Source organism: Haliotis cracherodii, unplaced genomic scaffold, assembly GCF_022045235.1.
Source record: "Haliotis cracherodii isolate W230 unplaced genomic scaffold, xgHalCrac1.p SCAF_8, whole genome shotgun sequence".
In the NCBI taxonomy this organism is placed as follows: Eukaryota; Metazoa; Mollusca; class Gastropoda; order Lepetellida; family Haliotidae; genus Haliotis; species Haliotis cracherodii.
In genome coordinates this window covers 32,024,393-32,045,885 of record NW_027266341.1, presented here as the reverse complement: position 1 = coordinate 32,045,885, position 21,493 = coordinate 32,024,393, and the positions used below count along the sequence as shown (strand labels likewise).

General features: G+C 39.5%; 1 protein-coding gene across 1 annotated transcript; it reads right to left on the bottom strand.

Moving 5' to 3' along the window:
• Window positions 1-3,656: 3,656 nt before the first annotated feature.
• On the bottom strand, window positions 3,657-21,307 carry LOC139449831 (sterile alpha motif domain-containing protein 9-like). Its single transcript, XM_071231380.1, has 6 exons — window positions 21,227-21,307; window positions 15,099-15,414; window positions 13,199-13,418; window positions 11,742-11,923; window positions 6,505-11,294; window positions 3,657-6,036 (listed from the first exon to the last, which is right to left on the bottom strand). The coding sequence occupies exons 2-6, from the start codon at window positions 15,400-15,402 to the stop codon at window positions 5,953-5,955; spliced, it is 5,580 nt and encodes a 1,859-aa protein (XP_071087481.1). The 5' UTR covers window positions 15,403-15,414; window positions 21,227-21,307; the 3' UTR covers window positions 3,657-5,952.
• Between the last annotated feature and the right edge of the window lie 186 nt (window positions 21,308-21,493).

The window sequence follows — 21,493 nt, the reverse complement described above, 5'->3', positions numbered from 1 at the left end:
TTTGGATAAATCAAGGGCAGCTCATCTTAGTATACTCTAGATGGGAGTGGTTTCCCTTTGTATAAGCCCATAGAGTACAACTTAATCTACCTTGCCCAGCGTATTGATGTTGTAAAATCGCTGAGCTCCCCTATAATTCTTTTGGGTCACATTCGTGTCAGTTATTTTGTCTTTTGTTTATCATTAAATTAATCTTCAAACAACTACAAGTTGAAGAGCAAAATCATATATGTTTAAATATAAAATCAAGTTGGACAGGGACGAGTGGTTTTAATATCTGAATTTAAAAGAAAAAAATACAAGCATTCATCAAACAAGCAAATACACATGATGAGACATTTGAAATTTGTGTAAAATATCCCATAAATAGCAAACATAAATATCACACTTTTTAAAAATAATTATCAATATAATTAATACCCAGTGAATATATATTTGAAACATTATTCATGATTCTTATTTCCCATTCCATTCATTCTTGAAATTCTCCGTCTTTCTGTGTTTTGAAAGGTTGTGATAACATTCTTTGTTATAAGCAATGAAACAAAAACATGAAGGATATATTGAGGATTTTACGAAAAGCTCCCCCAAATATTCCAGCTATATGACACCCTTCTGTAAATAATCGAGTCTGGACCAGACAATCCAGTGATTGATGTCATGTGCATCGATCCACGCAATTGGGATACAATGACATCCATCAACCAAGTCAGCGAGCCTGACCACCCGATCCCGTTAGTCGCCTCTTACAACAAGCATAGTCGCCTTTCACGGCAGGTATGGGTTGCTGAAGACCTGTTCTATCCCGGATCTTCACGGGTCTGCAGAGCAAGGAGAGACTGAAACCAGTCCCTGTTTCAATAGCTCTATTGCAATGTAAACTTGCAAGAAATCTATATCATGTAGGTGATGAGAGCACCTGTCATTGACTTTTATAATTTTACAGGGAACATAGGTTTTGAAAAATAATTTTAATCATTTTTATTGATAATATGTTATATGAAGTCATACCATGTGAAGCAAAAAGAACACATTGCAACAGGATGCTATATACATGCAGCTGTATTGTAAAGTTAAGTAATGCAGTTAAGGTTCATCAGGTCATCACTTATATGTGTGTCTCCACTATCACAAAGCCTTCATCATAAGGGATGACAATCCTTTTATTAACAGAAATAAAAACAATGTGTACTTTCTGACCAAATAATCAACATTTCTATTGAAACAAAAATAACAAACACTAATGAGTAAGATTTAATTAAAATACTGAAAGTAAAACATGTCATTTGTAGTCCATCCTCCTCCTTTACAATTACAATTGTGTCACAAGATGGAACATAGGTAATATCTTGTAAACATGATAAAAATATCTTTGTATTATGTCATCCCTTATTTCATTCCACAGTTCATCGATTCATCATAAGGTGAACATATGAGGAAGAATTGTAACATCTCTTTGGCACATGAACTGGTGGTTTGGCATTGTCTAATTAGGCTTGACAAAGACAACATTACTATTAAGATGTCTTTTAACTTGAAAACTAGTACATATAATAACTGCATCAACCAGACTTATAATGCAAGGTGGGTTCAATGTCAATCTGTATATTACTTCAATTTTATCACAGTGTGGTAGTTACATCAGTTTTATCACAGTTTTAAGTAGAAACCCAAAATCAATTCAAATTAACTAAGACAAAATTGTTATGGATGAGCAACTGCCAATGGTAATAAAGAAGTTGCTCATCCATAACAATTTTGTCTTAGTTACCATTCCAACTTCTAAATGCCACTCAAAGAGGTGATTCAAATTAAGTTGCCATACTCTAGAGACCTAGGACTCTGGCAGATTGGCAGTCCTTGCAAGTTCAATCCAAGGCCTTCAAACAACCAGAATTATGAACGTCAATCCAGCAGTGAAAGATCATCCAAGTTACACCTATTCAAACAACCATTGTTTGTGCTCAACTAAAACATAGAATTATGAAAGTCAATCTAGCAGTAAATGATTACACCTATCAAGAAAGAAGCCATATGTCTGAACTTCACATTCAGGCCCCGGAGCATAGGACCCCTTATAGCCAATCATAACCCCACCATCCCCTGTCATATACTGCATTACCCTGAGACCCATCAATTGCCTCCATGGTCTGGTGGAGAGAGTGTCTGCCCTGAGTGCTTAAGGTCTGTGGTTCAATCCTGTTGGCCTCCATGGTCCGAAGGTAGGTGGTTTGATCCCTGGGCGCGTCATACCAAAAGATGTTTAAAGATGATACTTTTCGTTACCCTGCCTGGCACTCAGCATTAAAGGGATATAACACAAGGGTCAGTATACCATGTCTGAAGGGGGTATCCATATTAAATTCCAGTATAAGATCTCCATGGGCTAGCACAATAAAACCAGCACTATTCCATAGCTGTATAAATGCAATAATCCTGAATGCGATGTTAAACCCCATTTCCCCTCACATTAGACCAGTATCAGTATATTCATCTGAAAAAACAATTCATGATGAGCATTTTAAACTATTGAGCAAATAAACACATTGACATGATATATCAGTAAAGATCCTTATACAGTTGTAAAGCTTGAATAATGTTACATGGCAAGTTGGCAACAGGAATCTTGTTACAAAGAGTCAAACCTATTAATGCACACAGGATAAATCTTCTTCTGTCACTTATGAATTGTTTGACCTTAATGTTTATTCCTGTCAATGAAATTACATCACTTGGGAACCAAAGGGCTCCGTAGCTCACCTGATTTTTGTTCTTGAATTATAAGAATGAATGAAGAATTAAAGAAATAGATAAAAGAAGTTGCACAACAGTATCAATATTTCATAGCAGAGTACAAAACTACAAGCTACCAAAAAGCATAATAAATGTTGCTCCATATATCACAAATAGTGATGGAGTTATGGGCAAAAATTATTTTTTCAATATGGCAGCCATGGTGACAAAGGTAAAAATTGGACCAGGTTTCGGTGGGCAGTTTCAGGGACACTTTCTTGAGATCATCCATGAAAGTTTCAGCTTTGTAGACCTTATGCTGAGATATCATAATTATAAATTAATGACAAAGAGATGCCTAGACAGACAGATGACAGACAATGCACTGTTCACTTGATCTCCAGTTAAGGTGAGTTCAATAATGCTGACTAAAACTGTTTACACTGAAAGTCCTATATCTAACAGACAAAACATGGACCTAACCTGATGGACAACTCTCAAATGAGATTCCTGCTTTACACTTATATATACAAGTCAATATCTGTCGTGTGATGACTTAATAACTAAAGTAATATAAAACATTAGGTTCACATTATGACAATCCTACACTAAATGGCCATTTCTTTTTTGTTAAGAGTTTGAGAAAATTACATAGGGACATGAGAGATGTAAACCAGATTTTACATAAACTTTATCTTTGTCTCACACATGTATAATGGTATGTGAACATACAAAATACATAAATAATTATGAGAATATTTCTTAAAACAAACCTAGCTGTAAATTATTGCACTTAAAATGTTTGTGTTTGTCGCGGACAATGATCGGAAGGAAACACATTACATGGGGATGAGTAAACTTTGGGAAGATGTAAAGAAACTTTTAAAATAAACTTTATCTTCTCACACATGTATACTGGTATGTGTACATACGAAAAATACATAAATAATTATGAGAATATTTTTTAAAACAAACCGAACTATAAATTATTACACTAAAAACATTTGTATTTGTCATGGACAATGATTGGAGGGAGGCAAGGGACAGGGACTGGTGGTAAACGTTTTTTGAGGTTGGTGGTGAGGGCTTTGACTTTATCCCACTGGATGCTGTGGCTTGGGTTGTCATGGACATGGTCTGATAGAGCTGATTTTGAGTCATCTTTGGAGACTGAGCTTTGATGTTCTTTAATTTGGGTTAATTTTTACAGTGGGATAAAGTCAAAGCCCTCACCACCAACCTCAAAGACTTCAATGTCATCACGTCCCAATTGTGTGGATCGATGCTCATGTTATCAATCACTGGATTGTCTGGTCTCGTTTATTTACAGACCGCCGTCATATAGCTGGAATATTGCTGTGTGAGGCGTTAAACAACAAACAAAACAACAACAAAATAACAAAGACTTCAAAATCAGAAAAATGCAAGAAGCCATAAACATCAAAAGACTCCAACTGTCAATCAACCGTGACCAAGGCTATTACGTACCCACGGCGTACTCATCAAAGACCCCAATCCGTCATAATCCTTTTGTTTATATTACTTGCTTCACCCTTTTGTTTATATTACTGACTTCGCCGGTCAATATGTTTACTTCCCTTTTTGTGTACATAACAGGCTTCTCCACTCCAGTGTAACTACATTGTAACTGATATCTTCTCTACTGTATAAACACTGCCTCCCACCTGTATATATATATATACTCGTCAACCATACTCAGTACATCACTTGCTTGATAACAGTGTTTGAACCTACACCGAAATGTCGCTCCCAACTGTAATAAATAAGTTGTTCATCCATAAATCTTTTCCTTACTTGGATCAAAGTTATCTTGTGGTGTTGTGACAACACTGAACTTATTATGAATGTAACAGCAGGGCCCACTTGCACAAAACAAAATATACACATATCAAAGCAGATTTTTTCCAAGGTCATAAGTCAGCTGAAATTTGTATCTAAGAAAGCATAAACTGGAAATTTCCAATAGCATCTCAATCAACATTTCATTTCAACAAAAAATTAATGCATATTGATCAGGTACATAGTGATATCTTCTATGCTGCTCAAAAGAAGTTAAGGACCACCCGATTCTTTCCTATTACTGTCATGGCATGACATGATCTATGGCAATATGAAAAATTTGTGTAATCCTTACTGCTTTTGAGTAGTCTATATCCCAAATTTTGAACTTTCCCCTGTAACTCTCACACCCCTACACTGACTTTCGACAGTGCTAATGTTGTTCTGTACAACAGCACCCAGACAATAGTCTATAATAGAACAGTACAAATACATATACAATGACATTCCAAAACTACAATTAAAAAAAACAATGCAATAGCATTTGCAGACTCACATTGCAAAAGGTCAAGAAAATTGTACAATAAACAAGTACACTGTCCTAGACTATGAGGCAGAGATCGATCCTGGCAGCTGTGTATGGTGTTATGGCTTCACCCAGGTGAAAATTAACAAAATATCATGATCAGGCACAACCTTTCGAAGTCATGCACGTGGAGGACATGTGTTTTGTGTGTATGTGGATTGGTGCAGGCGCTTTGAGAGTACCGGAATATTTATCATTTTGGCTCAAAAAAGTGTCCAGAAATGAAGAGCATACTCAACAATATACAAAAAATTAGGCATGTGATCAAACCTAACAGGAAAAGAGTATGACCACAAGGCTTCAAACACAGTAAATAACACAATGAAGCATACAGACATTGATCTTGGGAACACAACAATTTCCACATGGCCTGATAGTTTGGCATAAGATGTACATAAAGTACAAATTCTGACATACATTATTATCCCTTCAACCACCTGTAGTACTAATTTTGAAACACTGATGTAGATTCTGAGATCTAATTGTAATTACAGCAAGACAAATTTCATCCTTGAATCAATCAGGTCCAGTAGTTTCAGAGATGAAATGGAACATGTAGCTGACATCTGACAATTGATTGAACAGCAATAGCAACCATTCAGTCAAATTTAGTGACCAATTTATCTACTGCTCGCCACTCGTCAACCTAAAAGTCAACATAACTGGTGACAATATCTGTTTAAAGTATTCATGTTTGGAGCCGCTTGGCTCCCTAACAAAAAGAACAAGGGCTGGATATATAGATATAATATAAACATGACATCATTAATCTCCTCCTAAAGTAACCTGCTGCCTTTGTTTGATTCAGTCGTCCACAGCAAAGGGGAGTTCATCTATGGCAGTTCACCCAGCAGTTCAGTCTTGGCATCATTCAGTTCGTCCAGCTTTCTCTCAAGTAATGTCTTCTTCTTAATGTCCTGAAAACAAGATTCAGAAGCTTTGATTAATGAAGGCATTCAACACAACAACATGAAAAGTAGTAATGAGAATGAAAGAAATAAAACAAGGACTTGTCAGTTTGGAGTCAATTTCCTGAGTGAGGTATCCATGTTAAACTGCAGCATGGTATCCCAGTGGGCTAGCATTGTAAATCTAGCATTAGTCCATACTAGTGCAAGCAGACCAACACACACAATCATGCATGTAAATGCAACATAACCTTGAACACAACTTTAAAAACCATTTCTCCTCACCTCCACCTCAAACACACATCGAGCATGTCCCTCAAAGATGTGGATTTTGAATAGCCTTATTGTTATTATTATTATTATTATTGAGTTGAGATGGTAAGGCAACACTTTTTTTATATGTCAATGGATTAGGGGTAGGGTAACAAGGCATGTTAACATATAGATCACTCTCTGTTTCATGTATTTTATACTCACAGCTTTGGAGTGTTTTTTCTTTTGTCCCAGTGCTTCCAGTTGCTCTGTACACTGTGTTATCTCAGCCTCTATGTCCTGTAGTTTCAGGGTGTAGATATCATGCCCACGCTGGACAGATGGTCTTGGGAAGAGCTCTCTGCTTTCAACAACAGACTCTTCCCCATTGGATGGGTTGTCAATAGTGAGGTCGTAGGCCTTTGGTCCAGACCAACTGAAACCAAGAACAAAGTAGACCCTCTTCTGCCACATACTCCTTTTCATTGTTGGCAGCGATGTCGGGATTGTGATGTGGAACTTGTTTCCACCGGGGAGCTGGAGTTGAACCTGAACTTCCTGACCACCCACGAGCAGAGTGCCTTCAAGGCGCTGGAATCTTCGTTTTGCTTTCTCAGATTGCCAGTATTGATTGTCACGCATTCTTGCTCCTTTACTCAACAGTTCCTTTTGATACACAACCTCTGTCAAGCCAACACCTTTGCCGAGAAAGAAAAGTGTGGTATCCTTCCTTCTGGAGAACTGTTCCAAATCACGATGTTTGGGATAATTTGTAAAAAATGCCTCCCTCCATCGGACCAAAGCTTCTTGTATTTTCACTTCAGAACACATGTTGAATCCCTTCAGCCTTCTGCTGTCTGTTGGGAGGTGAAAGAGGACAAGATACAGGTATGTCTCCAAATATGGTCGGCATTCTGGCTGCTTAGCATTGTACAACTTATTGCTCCATTCTAAAATCTTTGAATATGGAATGGATGCTGTCTTTGAAGATCCAGCAACATGAAGGGCAATAATTGTGTTCAGTATCGTGACCAAATCAAAACCTGTGCAGCTTTCAGACTTGACGTTTTCTTTCATCAGATCATAAACTGCAATCAGACTGTCTTCCCAATTGTCTTCATATTTCAAAGCAAGAGCTCCTTGTAAGGAAGTCACACCCATTCTCCGGGCACGTCGTCTTCTATATTCACAAGCATCTTCACTACTGAGAGATTCTGGTACTTCATCCGAGTCTTCGCCAAAGAAGGTATTTACATTTTCTTTAAGGATAATCAGTGTTTTTCTGTCAAACGACCAATCTGGCCTGAATTCTTCCCTTGATTCACCTTTCAACTGCACCATCTCATCCTCCAGCTTCCGAATGGCTCTAAAAGCTGATTCACCCAGTGACTTCATCATTCCTTCTTCATCCCTGTCCAGAAATGAGAAGGAGTGGGGCTTGTAGCATCGATCAACAAGAAACTTGTGAAGGTCTTCCCCTCCAGTGAAGCTCTCAAAGTGACAAAAGGTATTCAATAACCAGAAGATAACCCTCAGTTCCCCAAGGTAGCCACCATGATTCGTCATCAAACTTTTCTCAGTTTCACTCAGGCTTTGCTCTTTTCTGAATATGTCGATAGCCTTTTGTGCAATTTGAAGAATCTCACCAGCATCTTCGTTTCTGATTTTCATTCCTTTCTTGGCCCTTTCGTAGTGGTCCAATAATTGTTGTTTGTACACCTGTCCATAGGTATCCCAGAGGAATGAGTTCTTGGGACGACTCTTTGTTGCAATTCTGGCATACTTCTCGGCTTCAGACCAGTTGCTTTTGTGGATATAGAATCTTGCTATCTGTTGAGCAATCATTGGATCTTCAGTTTTCTTGAAAACTTCAACACAGATGTCAGCAGCTTTATCAGCTCCTTCAGTTTTATTGATATGCAAAATAAGTTGTGAAAACTTGGCAAGTCTTCCACCTTTCTGCATGACCCTTTTCTTAACAAGATTTTTGATAATATTCAATAGTTTGTAGGTGCTGCTGTTCTCACAATCAAATATTGATGAGGAAAGAAACTCAAGCATGATCTCACTGGTCTGAAGATTATTTTCCCTCATGATGTAGTCAAGGATTTCCCTAGCTAGGAGAGCACTGGTGATCCTGATAGTCTTTATGTGTGTTCCATGGGCACCTCTTTGCGATGATTCATTCACCAAGACACGTAATGAGGTGCTCATAGTCGTCTCCCATCCCTTCCCCCTCAATCCACTTTTCTCTAATATTCCAAACTGCATTATCCTCTTGTGCTTTGTCTGCATTCCAATAATCGGGTCAAATGCAGAAATTGGAATTGTTTGGAAGTCACCATCATATGTGTTGATCAAAGAAAGGTATCTGAGAAGTGTTGATTCTTTAGTGTCATCAATTTCTCTCATGAATTCTGTGACAGTTCTCTTGATGTAGTCAGGGTCAAAGTTAGTCTTAAGTATGTTGAAGGAAATCAGAAGTTTGGGATCAACTTTTTTATCCTCATTAAATTTTTTTTCCAGGTTGTCATATTTCTTCTGAAACCATTCAAGCTCCCATTTCTGAAGTTCATGCTTCAGAAGAACCTTTTGTCCTTCGTGAGACCTTGTCAGGTTCACACCTCTCCTGCACCAAAGGACAACACAGAATACCTTGAAGTATTCCTCGTATCTTGAGGCCACCTTGGCCTTCTCCTCCAGTTCCAGTAGTAACTGTTGAACCCTATCTTCCTCTTCATTGTCAATGAGAATCAGAGGTGGTTTCCTTGTTGTTGGCTCATCATAACCTCTCAATTTTGCTATCTGTGTTGACGTTTCATCAGAAATCTTCCTGACTACACAACATCTGTACTTTTCCTTCAGATCCCAGAGAATTTGTTTTGATGAAGTTGTCCCTCCTGCACCTGGCTGATGCATCAGCGTTACCAAATTAACCCGCAAGTCTTCATCACGGTTGGGGTTTTCAAGAGCATTTTCGACTTCTCTCATGAGCTCTTTGTGTTGATGTCTCCGAAGGACATGATTATCTCTGAACCAGAAATTCATCCATTGGACTTGTCCTCCTCTAAAAAACTTCACTTCAAGACTCCTTCGTATTGTTTCTCTGGACTGTTTGTCTTCCAGTTCCTCATCTCCTTCACATTCTCTGCTGCTGAGTATTTCCAGATCATTCATCTCTGTTATGTTCCTTTCCTTCAGAACACAAAATGCCCCAGAAGATGTTGGCAGCTCACATGTTCCTGTCTGTTTTGGGTTTATAATGTGCGTGAATGTTGTATTGACATGTCTCCATGGCATCCCAAGAACGCATCTGTTCTCAAGAGATTTCTTTGACACAACATGACGCCTAGTCAGTTCATCCTGCCATAAGTTGGCTATTTCCTCTGTTTCGGCAATAACCATCCATTGATCCTTAAACTTCAGAATGACTTCATCGGCTGCTTCCAACAGAACTTCATAGTTCTTGGAGAAAAGAAGGATCAATAGCATACCCCTTCCAAGTGGAATGCCTGAATGAAAGAACCTCAGAGCTTCCTTGAAACCTTCAAATCTCTTATGTTTCCAATCATATGGTTGCATTTCTTCTTTAGCCAGTCGACTGTAGCCATTGCAAAAAATCCAAGATTTTTCTGTTGACAACTTAAGAGATTCTAGAACTTTATCTGAGTATTCCTCTGCATTTTTGTCAAAATTATCAGTTGTATGGACTTCGTAGACTTGCTCCTTTTCATTAGCTGAAAAGATCCCTTTGGAATCACTGCTTGGATCAAAATCAAAGACAGCCTTGGTATCAAAATACTGAATGAAGGACAGGTTTTCTTCAATATAGCCATGATCCATGGATGTGTCTAGTGGACTTATCAGTAAAACAGGATACATTTCATCTTCTATTGTTTCACTGCCACCTGTAAACAGATTGAGAATCTTCTTCCTCAAATCTGGTTGCACATAGGAAGGTGATGATTGAATCTCCTGTTGAAGTCTCAATTCTGTCAGGCTCTTCTTCTTCTCCATGAAATCATAAATGTCTTTTTCAGAAAGTGAATTTAGGGTTCCATCAATTAATCTGTACAATTGTTGCTTCTTGGCCTTGTGTGCACCTACCACCTTGCCCCGAATAAAGAAGGCTTCCTCCATCACAACCTTTCCACTGGGAACAACATCGACCTCCAACACCCAGAGTGGTCTGTCTGGTGTCTCAGGATCAGCAACTTCAATAAACTTTCCTGACCGAACTGCCTGAAATGCAATTTCCTGCTGATCTTCATAAAATGCCTCTCCAATCAGTTGTCTGATGTTGTCTTCACACTTCTCTCTGTCAAGATGAATTCCAACAACTTGTCCCTGACCAAGATCAGAAGGCAATGGATTGATGCCGACATAGAGAGTTCCATTGGTTCGGTCATTCATGCAAGCAGATGCAAACATCACCGTCTCCTTGGCAATCTTCTTGTACACATTTTTCTCGCCTTTCTCAAGTTGAAGAAACTTCTTTACTGGGTTGATCATGTTCTCTCGTGAGCAGCCTGATATTTCTATCATCCTTCCCCTTGTGTATCTATCTGTTGGGGATACAGGGGAATCAAACCTCCTGAAGTGCTCTTTGTAAGGAGCTGCACCAATTGATCTTGCTGATGTATCGCTCTCTCTAGCTGGTGTGGTTTGTACAGATGGAGATGCAGTTGTCTCACCCTGTTTGTCATCCTTTCTCATGACTCTCTGTACTGACATGCTACTGTCACCAAGTGGTGCAATCTGTGGATTTTGTTCCAATATGGCCTTTATCTCAAACATCAATTTGCGTCTCTTTCCAAATGATAATTCTTTGGTGGAGAATTCCCGTCTGAAATCCTCTTCTTTCATTGTTAGAAATACAAACCCATCAATGTCTAGTTCGCGAAATTTTGCTATGAAAGTTTCTCCAAGTTCCAGTTTCTGAAACATGGGTGTTAAACATGCAACAAGATCCTCTACTGTCATTGTCTTCATGTCTTTGTGCTGACTGTCAGGTTCTGAAATGACGAAGAAGTGTGATTGCTTAATGTTTTAGAAAAACAAATATATACTCACTTCCAAACGAAACACAAATCCAAAAGTATGAAATGTCCTAAAACAAAAATGTATAATATTACCTTTTCATTTTCAGACATTTCATACTTAAGGGTTTGCATTTCTTTGGAAGTGTGTATTTTAATGAATCAGTGAATGTTGTTTAATGCAAAAGCCAGAAATATGTATTATAACATTCTACACCATCTTAGTCAGCCAAGTCACAGACAACTTGATCCCCCATCTTAGAGTTATAACAAGCATGATGTGCCAGGAAACTTTTCTAACCATAAGCCCATATGGGAGAATATAAATGAAGAAACCAGATAACAGAAGAAAACACCTTCCTGCACCTTAAGACGAATGAAGCTTGCACTGCTGGAACACTATTCAATCTGTAATGGACTTACCATTACTGATATCAGGATCAGGTGCTCTAGGTCCTCCAGGATCCCCAGCTCCACCAGCTGCTGTAGCAGAGGGACCAGCACCAGCACCAGCACCAGGTGCAGTAGTAGGCACCTCCAGTGGAGAAGGTACTACAGGAACAATTCCTGTTTCATCTTTTGCTCCAAGGTTTAGAAACTTGGGACTGCCTTTGTCAAGGACATAAATGGATTAACAGCAAATAGACCAATGAGCAATATAGCTCCCTTTGATAACCTTATTTTTGTAAAACAAGGAAAACTAGAAAGGTATTATTCCATACAAAAACAGAAGCTTCCAATTGCACAGCTTTCCTGAATGCTCCAAACCCTTCCCAAATCATGTGACAGACAGACTCACCAATATCTACCTATATTTATCTATGATCCCCAATGTAATGCAGTCCTTAGCCTCGAGCTCGCCACCGTGATCACTAGCGGTGGCGATCTCCACAGAGAACGAAACGGCGGGGGTTCGATTCCTGGGCGCGTCACACCAAAGACGCCTGGCACTCAGCATTAAGGACTGTTGGCTCAGAGTCAGTATACTGTGCCTGAGTGGGGTATTCATGTTAAACTATGGCATGGTATCTCAGTGGGCCAGGACCATAAAATTGTCTGGACTAGTATAAGCAGCCACACACACATGTACATGTATGTGCGTGCATGTCACTGTATAAGTGTAATAAATTTGAACATGACGTCAAAACCCCATTTCACCTCACCTTAGCCTCAAGTTACCCTAACCATAAGTGATAAGCACTTCTGGCACAACAGAAATACTGAAATATAAAGTTCCGTGCCCATAACTACCTTAATAACAAAGTTTTAAACACTTCTATCTTAAACATATGACTTCCTGTTTCGGGAAAACTATTTCAAAACATGTGCTCAAAGCAGTACAACTTTGAAAAAGAAACTACCCCAGGTAAAATGTTTCAAGGATATCCTGTCTAATGACCTTGACCTTGACCTTCAATGTCCCTACAAATGTAAAGTTACTGTTGCATACCCTTAATAGTCAGAATAAAACAGAAGAATTTGTGAATGACCTTGACATTTAACATGACCTTGACACATGCCAAACTCACAAGGAACTGCTTCAGAGTTATTGATAATCCTAACATCTGTGAATGATTAAAGGGGTCTGCTTGACAAATTGACTCCCTCATAAATTTCCTTTTAGGCCCAATTGAATCTGTTTCTGCAGATAATTGTGACTAATTATTCTCTGGGGGTGACCTTTCGAATTGAGATGCTTTTACAGAGAATATTGATGTATCCGTGACAGTACAAGAAAATAGGCATTGCAAATGTGTCATCAAATTAAGGATACACCTTCTTCCTCTATTGGCAAGGGAGGTATTCATGACAAATCTAACAGTGTGAAAATCAAATATACAATAGTTACAATCAATATGTCAGCAGATTGTTAAGGATACACCTTTCCCTTCCTGCCTGGCTCAAAGAGAACTCTCGAGAAGACCTCAATGACAAAGTCTTTCAGTTTGTCATCCTTCCAGTCAAAGTTGACACCTCTTCCCCTCAGTACACAGACAGCATTCCTCACATCAGGCAAGGTGCAGCTTTTCCCTGCCTCATCTACAAAGTTCTTCAGAAGTATCTCCCTCACCAAGCTGTTGATGTCATAGCTGAGTTCATCTAAACATTTGTGAATAAACAGGTTTCAGCAGCAGTATTGAGACAGCATTACTAATGAGTAAGTCCGTTGTTTTATGGTGTGGTCACCAATTTTGCAGCTCTACCACATCTTCCCGAGGCAAGGGAGTTAACTTGAGTCTAGAAGTCCAGTTTCCACCTTTGCAGGAATTTGCCGACCTTTCCAACTGCGCTGGAAATTTGTGGCCCAATCGCAGGGCCACCAGTGGCTATTGCAAGTTATGTTCCTTCTATTGACCAATCAAATTCCACTGCTCATATCACTTGCCTAAGCTTCAAACAAAATGGTGCCACCCATTCAAGGTGATCATAAATAATTAAGATCCATATTGTATCAAAAAAGGTCATACATAGTAAAGTGCATCATGTTACTTAAGTATGTTGATTTGGAAAATACCTGTTCATGACGAGTTGATGGTACACTTGTTTCGCAAATCCTGCAATCGACTGAAATCTGCTCACCAGTTGCCATGGTGTTTACAAACCGAATGTCAATATTGTTACGTGATTTGGATTGGACTGTGCATAGTCTTATTAGACCAGCCAAATTATAACTCAGACATTCAAGCCTAGTTTGGTAAGGATGTGGACTGGAGTTCTATAGTCAGTGAATTCCCTTGCTTCGAGAAGACGATCAACCAAGGCTGCCTGTAAATACTTAGGACTGGGACAGGAAAGACAGTGGTTGGTAGCATGAACAACAATCCCTACAATCAGGAACTTTGTCCAAGCCAGGTCACATGTTGTAGAACCGAATCTTCCCTATTCTGTGGGAAGGAGCCTCCAGGAGAACTAATGACAGGGGACTCCTGTGGCATGCAACCTGGGGCAATACCAAGGGCTCTACCTGGGGCTCTACCAAGGGTGCTACCAAGGGCTCTATCAAGGGTGCTACCAAGGGCTCTATCAAGGGTGCTACCAAGGGCTCTACCACAGGTGCTACAAGGGCTCTACCAGGAGCTCTGAGATGCAACCAAAGGCTCTACCAAGGGTGCTACCAGGGATGCTACCAAGGGCTCTACCACAGGTGCTACAAGGGTGCTACCAGGGATGCTACCAAGGGCTCTACCACAGGTGCTACAAGGGCTCTACCAGGGATGCTACCAAGGGTTCTACCGATGATGTTACCAATGACGCAACAAGGAGCTCTAAGATGCTACAAAAGGCCTTCGAGGGATGCCACCAAGGTTGCTACCAAGGTTGCTGACCCGTGAAGATTCTGGGTAGAATAGGTCTTCAAGAACCCATGACTGTCATAAAAGGCAACTATGCTTGTTGTAAGAGGCGACTAATGGGATCGGGTGATCAAGCTCACTCACTTGGTTGATGCATGTCATCGTATCCCAATTGTGTGAATTAATGCTCATGATGTCAGTCACTGGATTGTCTGGTCCAAACTTGATTATTTACAGACCACCGTCGTATGGCTGGAATATTGCTGAATGCGGCTGCTTAAATGTTTTTTCTGTGTTATTCATAAAAATGTTGCAATCACTCACTCTTTGTATGAAGATAGAAAACAGTGTGGTTGGGCATAAGGGATTTATCCTCCCAATCAGAAACTTATTTCCCTCCCAAGTGGGATATATAGTATTTTATCTAGATCACGTCAAGCAATCACATATCACCATTCTGACATGGAAGTATGATAACACTTCTTACCCCCAACATCACTGGTGTCAAGCTCTGTCTCCTGCAGTCGATCAAAGATGTATTTCTGATGCTTCTTAACGACACCCAGAAACCACTTGTAGGCATTTAGGCGAGACGGTTTGTGTTTCAGGATACGCAACAGTCTCTCATTCTTGTCAGCATCCACTGGCTCATATTTCACCCTCTGTTCATCTTCGTCAGTCAGTATATCGTCTGGACAGGACTTGAGGTCATCGAGGAGGTAGATGGCAGTCAGGTCCTTCCTCAGAAAATCCCAGTTCTTCTGGATCTTTGCCCAGTCTTTTCTGTCCATCTTCTTTGTTCACTGCAAATATGACAATGTCATATCAGAAGGTGAGTGGAATTGGGTTAGTCAGTGGAATTGGGTAAGTGAGTGAATGGGATTGGTTGGTTGGTTGTGTGAGTGAGTGAGTGAGTGGGTGGGTGAGTGGGTGGGTGGGTGGGTGGGTGAGTGAGTGAGTGAGTGAGTGAGTGAGGACATCTCTCACCCACTCAGATAAAAACTTAAATAAATAATGCAATCAGTGTCTGAAATAATTTGTACACCCAACAAGCTAGGCTGGAGACTAATAAATGTAAGTAGCCTGTCTTGAAATTTACAGACCAGCATTTGTAAATACATGCTAGAGAAGATAACAATCAATTAATCATCTTTCTCAGATGGTAAAATTCCTAACATGGGGATTCTGAGTTAAAATAGGTCCCCGGCATTGCTAGTTGTGACCTAATGGATCAGGTGGTTGATTGTGTGTCATACGGAGTGGATCATTATTCACAATATCAATCACTGAAGTGTCTGGTCCAGACTTTATTATTTACACACAGAGAATGATGTCATACAGCTGGAATATTGCTTAGTGTAGCATAAAACAACAAACAAATCAACAAGTATATATTTTCAAAATCTCAGCTCCTCCACATAGTCATCCCTAGAATATCAAATGATCGGTTAAAAAATATAAATAGTTTTTTGAATTTCAGCCGTTTTTTATCATGTCAGGGTCGTTAGCTGACAATATTTTTTTCAAGTGTTTTTAATTTGCTAAAATGTCAGGGAAGTTTAATTGTTTATATTGTGGAATCAGTGAAAACACCTTCACATATTCTGGATCTCTGTCAATACTGGACCATATTCAGTCCTGAATTTACTACAATCACTCATTATCAAGGGGCGGTCGGGTAGCCTAGTGGTTAAAGCGTTCGCTCGTCACGCCGAAGACCCGGGTTCGATTCCCAACTTGGGTACAATGTGTGAAGCCCATTTCTGGTGTCCCCCGCCGTGATATTGCTGGAATATTTTGCTCAAAGCGGCGTAAAACCAAACTCACTCACTCACTTATCATCATGTATGATCTAACTGACCAGGACTTCCTTAACTCTGGATTCTGAAATTAAACTAATTTATTAGTGGTGTAGCTACTATGTAGCAGAAAAATAAATGCTTACACTTTTAAATCATTACAAAAATAAACAATAAAGAAAAGTGCTATATTGTGTCCTTCTTTCACTCGTTTGTTGTAGTCAAATGATCTTTGTTGATCCGGCAGCCAATGTGGAAATAATCGAGTCTGGACCAGACAATCCAGTGATTGACATCATGAGCATCATTCCACGTAATTGAGATCGATGACATGCATCAACCAAGTCAGTGAGCCTGACCACCTGATCCTGTTGTCACCTCTTACGGCAAGCATGGGTTGCTGAAGACCTATTCTACCCTGGATCTTCAAGGGTCGTGTTTACTCGTTGCATTAGTTTTTGAGGGTATCTGGATTGTATCAAAATGATGAAACTGGTCTACGGTTACTATATTTTATGTCCAGAACATGGACAGGAATCTTTGTGATAACTTTGGTTTAGATAAAGTGTACAGTAGGGGTGTCACGATTATCCAATCTATCGACAATTAGATGATACACGATACACGCTTACCTGTAATGATTCATATTTATATTCTGTATCAATTAATATTTTAACATTGTACCATTTCACACATGTTCCCATTCATTCATATCTGAATTATTTAATACTGGGGGCACATCTAAGGCATTTCGTAAAAAGGGAATTTGCTATTTTATTTAATAATAGAAAATACTTTTGTGGATACTCAAGTATTATCTGCAATAAAATGTCAATTGAATAAAAAAAAATCTATTTTCAAATAGACAAGATTATCAGGAAGTTTCAAGCCTTTTTAATAGAGTTCATGCCTTATCAAACATAAAAATACATGCAAAATTGCTGCGAATTGAGTACCAAGATTGTATCATGATATGTATTGGAAGATACTAGTCTTATCGTGACATCCCTAGTGTATGTGCTGGTTATATTTGGTCTGTGTTTGATCAACATTATAAATGATTAATAAACTGTACTATTTCATGCTTTGTTTACATATTTACTTCTCCTAGCTACAGCCCTGTTTGTCATGTAATTAATGCTCCCAAAATCAAATTCACATTTGCTTATTTCTCTTTCATGTCCTGTAAATGACCCTCATTTGCTGCCACAAACTATGGGGTTATGCTAATCAGGGATATTGCACAAAAAACATCATTAAAACTTGTTTGTTTGTATGTTGTTTAATGCCGCACTCAACAATATTCCAGATATATGATGGTGGCCTGTAAATATAATCAAGTCTGGACAAGAAAATCCAGTGATTGACATCATGAGCATCAATCTATGCAATTGTGATATGATGACATGATCAACCAAGTCAGCGAGCCTGACCACCCGATCCTGTTAGTCGCTTCTTACGATAAGCGTGGGTTGCTGAAGACCAATTCTAACCCTAATATTAAGCGGTCTATTAAAACTCTTGTAACAATCCTTAGAACATTATTTATCTATTGGTTGGCCTGACCTGTAACAAATGTTATATTTGGGATAACACTTTCCGGGATTCGAACCCACACCGCCAGAGTGAGGCACCAAATGGCCAGCAAACAAAGTCAGCGATCTAACCCACTCAGCCACTGAGGCTGTGTCGGTGTGGGTTCGAATCCCGGACGCGACTCAACCCAAAAACGTATGAGAATCTGTACTGACCTGTAACAAATGTTATATTCCGGATAACGCTTTCTTGGGATAACACTTTCTGGGATTCGAACACACACCGCCAGAGTGAGGCACCAAATTGCCAGCAAACAAAGTCAGAGATCTAACCCACTCAGCCACCGAGGCTGTGTTGGTGTAGGTTCGAATCCCAGACATGACTCAACCCAAAAACGTACGAGAATCTGTACTTTACTGAGAAAGTGTTGTCCCAAATATAACATTTGATACATGTGACCACTTTCTAAATGGCATTGTATGTTCATAGCTTTCGGCCATGGGAGCCACTCCAATTTACACTTGTCAGAGTGGTACACAAAGTATGTCATCTAGATTACTAACTGTCAGACTTTCATTTTTTGGAGGCCTCGGTGGCTGGGTGTGCTAGATTGCTGACTTTGTGTACTGGCAATTTGGTGCCTCACTCTGGCGGTGCGGGTTCGAATCCCAGACGGTACTCCAAAAAGTATGAGAATCTGTACTATCAAGAAAGTGTTATCCCAAATAAAACATTTGATACATTTGACCACTTTCTAAATGGCATTGTGTGTTCGGTTGCCTGACCTGTCTCATTGTTGTTCATTTCCTCAATTTAATTGGTAAGATCACATGTCAAGCAGAAAATAGATATTTACGACAAATGTAAACAGAATTATTCAATCAAAATTTGTAAAGAAGATTATATCAACTTCAGTTCTTATCACATTTAACTACTTACAGTGAAAGATTATTTTGACGGCTGAATTTTGAACATTTCTTTCAATCATTATCTTTATTCTGATATCAAATTTAGCGAAATAATCAATGTCATCATGTTAACACGGTGATACTTTTTCAGAGCGTTATTACATATTTATCATTAACATTACATAAAAATAGTGATTACAAGCATTGTTAAAAGTTTTGTAAGGTTACTTTTTTCAATTTCTGTGTAAACATGGACTATAACATTAACAGACATTTGTAATTTTACAAATAAACAGACTGAACATGTGCTGGAAGTTACAATAGGCTTGATAACAAGGGGCATAACTCTTACTAGAATATCAATAATAAGGACAACTTAACTTTCAGTCCAACGCAAGTCCAGTGTAGACAGATTCCATTTCATCTATTTATAAATGACTGCAGTTTGCATCAACCAAATCAGTGAGCCATGTGACCCGTCATTCGTCGCTTATGGCAAGCATGGTTGGTTGGTTTGTTGTTTAACGCCGCACTCAGCAATATTCAAGCTATATGATGGCGGTCTGTAGATAATCGAGTCTGGACAAGACAATCCAGTGATTAATGTCATAAGCATCGATCCACTCAATTGGGATCGATGACACGCATCAACCAAGTCTGTGAGCCTGACCACCCGATCCCGTTAGTCGCCTCTTACAACAAGCATAGTCGCCTTTTACGGCAAGCATGGGTTGCTGAACACCTATTCTACTCCGGATCTTCACGGGTCGGCAAGCATGGGTTGCTGAAGACCACTTCTACCCTGGCTCATCACTGGGGTATTAAACTTACCCAAGCTGCTCCAAGGCATTACCACTGCGAACCTTGTACACTGTTGTCACTGTACATAACCAAGCTCTTACATGAAATATACCGTTGTACAAGTGTTACCAGGTTAGAACTGGTCCCAGGTGGATCGGACTTGATCACAGTTGTATTAATCACTGCTTCGTCTGATCCAGACTTCATAAATCACAGGCCGCCATCAACAAAAGAAGCGGATCCAGGAATTTAAAAATGGTGGGTCCACATAATACCCAAGTGACTCGACCTAGGGTGCAAGAACAAGTAAGGTGTCTGAAAAAGGTGGGATGTACTCCTGCACTCCCCATTTAGATCAATGTGGATTAGTCTTGACCCGCTAGACATAGTGGTTGACCTAGACTAACATCTAGTCCCCTAAATAAACATATCTTACAGATACCAGTTGTTAAATTATCTTTATAAAATAGAATAAAAAGGAGCCCAGACAGTAGGGACGGGTAACTCGGGTACCCGGGTCAGGTGGGTACTGAGTAGGACCCGGGTACCCACAGGACTACCCGTGGTTAGTCACGTGATATATTGTTTAATGACAAAACTTATCTTGAACTCTACGGTTACACTACAAGTCACTAAGGTTCCCATTTCTTTCTGACTATGCACCCATTCCTTCTGATTTTTTTCATATGGTTGAATAAAGATAAAACTTAATTCAGCTTCAGTGTATGGAGGACCAGATTGTTTGATACATGAATCTAAATATATGTTGCCAGGGCTATGCTAAAAATCTAACCCACTCAGTAACTGAGGCTTCCACAAAAATGAAAGTCCGACAACTGGTAGTCTACATCACATACTTTGAGTACCCCTCTGACAAGAGTAAATTGGCATGGCTCTCAAGGCGGAAAATTATGAATACACAATGCCATTTAGAAAGTGGTCAAATGTAACAATGTTATCCCAAACATAACATTTGGTACATTTCACAACTTTCTAAATGGCATTGTGTATTCATAACTCTATATCTCAACTACAAGTCACTTACGTTGGCAGTTCTTTCTGACTACTACCGCCCTTTCATCCGACATGTTTGAATAAAACTACAGGGTATGCACCAGACCGTTTTATAGGTGTATCCAGAGATTATTATATGGTCTCTGGTGTATCTAAGTACATTTTTCCAGGGCTACGGTCAAACTTTTTCCAATCGGACAGTCTGTACCTATCTCTTGAGACCTACAGCCGGTGGTGTCGGGTAATATGGGGGTGGGTACCCGGGTAGTAAATTTGGACTTGTTCCAGCCCGAGTTGTGAAAAACAGACGCCTAACATATCCTGTCAAGACAGTCAGTTAGCTCACAGGAACTCGTTATTGGTCAGTAAATATATAACCCCTATATGTAACGTATGGGGGGTATATATTTTTAGTTACTGACCAATAACGAGTTCATGTGAATTTGCTGTCTCGTTTTCAAAGAGGTTGGCAGTTCGAGAGGTTGGCTAGAAGCGATATTTCGAGGGGGGTTGTGTTCAGATTATGCTGGCTGTCAAATTTGCCACCGTGTACTTACCGATACGTTCAACTTAACCTTTCTTGGCAGACAAAACACCAAACATCAGCATTATGTAATCGACGACCATCGTTTCCGATAATCCATTCGCCGCAAGTTCAACTCCGCAACAACGTTCCTGTTGTAACGCATTCATTGACAACGATGTGAGGAGCCAAAGCAGTTGTATTTTTAGGCTTGTGGTATTTTCCAACTTTCGAATTCATTTGCAAAGCAGTTAGTTCCCTTCGTCCTTAATACAAAACTGTAAGTAGTCTTGCATTGCGC

What these genes read in the sequence shown, in the direction of transcription:
- LOC139449831 (XM_071231380.1), bottom strand. Translation starts at nt 15,402, where the DNA reads ATGGACAGAAAAGACTGGGCAAAGATCCAGAAGAACTGGGATTTTCTG. An exon ending in TGACACCAGTGATGTTGGGG is followed by an intron (nt 13,419 to 15,098) that starts GTAAGAAGTGTT and finishes ACAAATGTTTAG; the next exon opens with ATGAACTCAGCTATGACATC. An exon ending in AGAAAAAACACTCCAAAGCT is followed by an intron (nt 6,037 to 6,504) that starts GTGAGTATAAAA and finishes TCTTGTTTTCAG; the next exon opens with GACATTAAGAAGAAGACATT.